Source organism: Elephantulus edwardii, unplaced genomic scaffold, assembly GCF_000299155.1.
Source record: "Elephantulus edwardii isolate Elephantulus edwardi_28Jun2011 unplaced genomic scaffold, EleEdw1.0 scaffold00006, whole genome shotgun sequence".
Lineage (NCBI taxonomy): Eukaryota > Metazoa > Chordata > Mammalia > Macroscelidea > Macroscelididae > Elephantulus > Elephantulus edwardii.
In genome coordinates this window covers 1,210,908-1,213,635 of record NW_006399756.1, presented here as the reverse complement: position 1 = coordinate 1,213,635, position 2,728 = coordinate 1,210,908, and the positions used below count along the sequence as shown (strand labels likewise).

General features: G+C 54.3%; 1 protein-coding gene and 1 pseudogene across 1 annotated transcript in view; one reads left to right on the top strand and one right to left on the bottom strand.

Moving 5' to 3' along the window:
* The first annotated feature begins 580 nt into the window (after nt 1-580).
* On the top strand, nt 581-1,370 carry LOC102876506 (annotated as a pseudogene).
* Nucleotides 1,371-1,774: 404 nt separating this feature from the next.
* Nucleotides 1,775-2,728, bottom strand: part of LOC102876102 (BCL2/adenovirus E1B 19 kDa protein-interacting protein 3-like) — a 14,623-nt gene continuing 13,669 nt past the window's right edge. Inside the window, exon 7 of the mRNA XM_006880122.1 lies at nt 1,775-1,878. Within this exon, the coding sequence (XP_006880184.1) occupies nt 1,775-1,878 (104 nt within the window). The remainder of the gene's footprint in view (nt 1,879-2,728) is intronic.

Below are 2,728 nucleotides of genomic sequence, written 5' to 3'. Positions count from 1 at the left end.
GGCTTGTCCAACCTTAGGTCGCAGCTGGGGCCGCAGCGGTGGTCACACACCTGTGCCCCCGTGCTCTGTACCCATTCCTCTTGGGTGGCCACATAATAGAAACTGCGTACCAAAGACTTTTTTAAATCTTGTGTCCATCTTTTTATTTGCATATATCATATTTCATGAAGTGATGCCAAATTCTTCTCTGGAACATTTTGGAAAGTTTTTCTTAATTGGTGCATGTGCAAAGTTTCAGATTCCAAGTCCCCACTGAGACCTGCCCTGGTTCCTTCTGTGCAGAGGGGCCAGGCCGCTGGGACCCCCACTCCGTCCTGCCTCCTGCACTGCAGTCTGGTACCTGCTTTTAAACCTTTTTTAAAAGAACTTTGGAGGGTAAATGGACTTTTTACATCCTGCTAGAAAGTTGCATGCATGCAGAATTTGACATTGGGTACAGGGACCAGCAGAGAGCCACAGCACCCACAGGCATCGTGACCACAAACCTCAGTGGTGACTTTAAAATTACTGCAATGAGGCATTCCACAGACATTACTGGGGGGAGGGTCCACACTGTCACCCTACCTCAACATCTCGCTCCATGGCATTTCCCGAGACCTGTCCCCATCATACTGTTTATCTCAATCACCTCAATGAGAAGATCAAGAAGGATGAGCTGAAGAAGTCCCTGTACACCATCTTCCCCCTTTGGCCAGATCCTCGATATTCTAGTCTTGAGGAGCGTGAAGATGAGGGCCAGGCCTTGGTCATCTTCAAGGAGGTCAGCAGCATCACCAGTGCCCTACGCTGCATGCAAGATTTCCCCTGCTACAGCAAGCCCATGCGAATCCAGTATGCAAGACGGATTCTGATATCATCGCCAAGATGAAGGTCACCTTCATGGCACAGGACTGCAAGCTGAAGAGGAAGCCCGAGAGCCAGCAGACGCCGGCTGCCCCTGTGGGGGCTGGGGGGCCATCCAGGGGCCTGAGCAGGTAGGTCTTCTCTGATGCAGGCGCCCCACATCATGCACCACATCCCGGGCCAGCCTCCCCACATGCCACCACCTGGCATGATCCCACCAGGTCTCATAAGGACAGATCCTACCTGAGGCCATGCCCCCTCAGCTCCTGCCGGGGCAGATGCCACCCCCACAGACTCTTCCAGAAAACCACATCTTGTTTCTCACCAACCTGCCAGAAGAGACCAATGAACTCATGCTGTCCATACTTTTTAACCAGTTCGCTGGCTTCAATGCATTGTGGCTGGTGCCTGGGCAGCATGACAGTGCCTTTGTGGAGTTTGACAGTGAGATGCGGGCTGGGGCTGCCTGTGATGTTTGCGCTCTTAAGAGCAGAATGGTCAGCTGGTCCTCAGCAACACCACTTTGAGGAAAATGGGATTTTATGTTTGTTCAACTGTTTTGACAAAAAAAAACACGTTAATACATTTGAAATGTTTCCTTGGAGCTGTGTACCTGGCCAGCTTTCTCTGCCTTGCCTGGATGTAAGATTACTTCCCGGTTAACCCACAGCCAACCCAGCCCAAGCGTCAGCTGCCTGCTCTGGTCCGTGTCCCTTTCTGGGGCCTCGGCTGCATCCTGCTGCTGTGGGTGTATCCCAGGAACCCACCTTCAGCGGTCACTTAGTGTCCATGTGCTGGCTGAGCCCCAGGGCTCAGTCCCAGGAACCTGCACTTGTACAAGGTATTGCGAAGCCCTCACTTCCTCCAGCTGAATCCACAGCAGGCTCTGCCCTACTCAGCGGGAGTATCAGCTGTGGGTGTCTGTCTCCCCTCATTCCTGCAGGCAGTGTAGAAAGAAAAAATACTGGCCATTTTTCTTGTTCATCCAAAGTTTTCTGCTTTTCTTCTCTTTGAGTGTGTACTGACAGAAGGGTGGAGGTGTTGCCCTCCAGTGGATGGTCTGTCCAAGGGGGACCTTGGGCGACTTTCACCCAGAGAACTGCCATTACCACATGGTCTCATTTCAAGAGCTCCTCGAGGGTCACGATGATCCCTATCTTCGAGGAGAGTGGTTTTCAAAGCCCACCCCAACCAGCATCTGGCCCTGTGCTGAGCTGGGGCTTCCCATTGTTGGGGTGTCCCTGGTGAACCCTCACTGCACTTCTTCTTGTGGGAGAACAGAGGGTTTGGAAGGGCTGAGGGGCTGCAGGTGCATGCTTGGGGGGTGGTTTTCTACAGCCTCAGCTGCACCAGGAGTGATGGGCTGAGGTCCCACAGGGCTCCCTTCCCCGGTCAGTACCCAAGGCAGAGTCTACAGAGGCTCTACTGGGAAGGACCAGGCAGAGACAGGCCACCGAGGATGGCCCACCCGCTGAGCTGTCACCCTTACGGAGGGGCCAGAGCAAGGCCAACCCTTGGGCTTGTGTGTGGTGGTGGTGTCTGCGGTGTAGGCAGTGAGTGCCGCTGAGCCCCTGCAGACCAGTCTGCATGCTGTCTGGAGACAGGCCCTGTGCTGCCGAGAACAGCCTTGCCTGCCTAACAGTACAGGTGGACACTGGGTACCGTCAGGGTACCACTGAGAGCAGGGTGAGCCAGGTAGAGGTGCTGTGTGCCTGCAGGCTGACCCTGGCCACCCCCCTCTCACGTCCCAAGGGGCTAGCACTTGGAGAGGAGAGCAGTGGCCAGAGGTGTCCTGAGTACATACATACTCAAGGCTGCAGGTATCATCAGTTTCCACTTCCCTTGCAGGGAGCAAGGTGGTCATCTTCATATAACACGCAGGTCA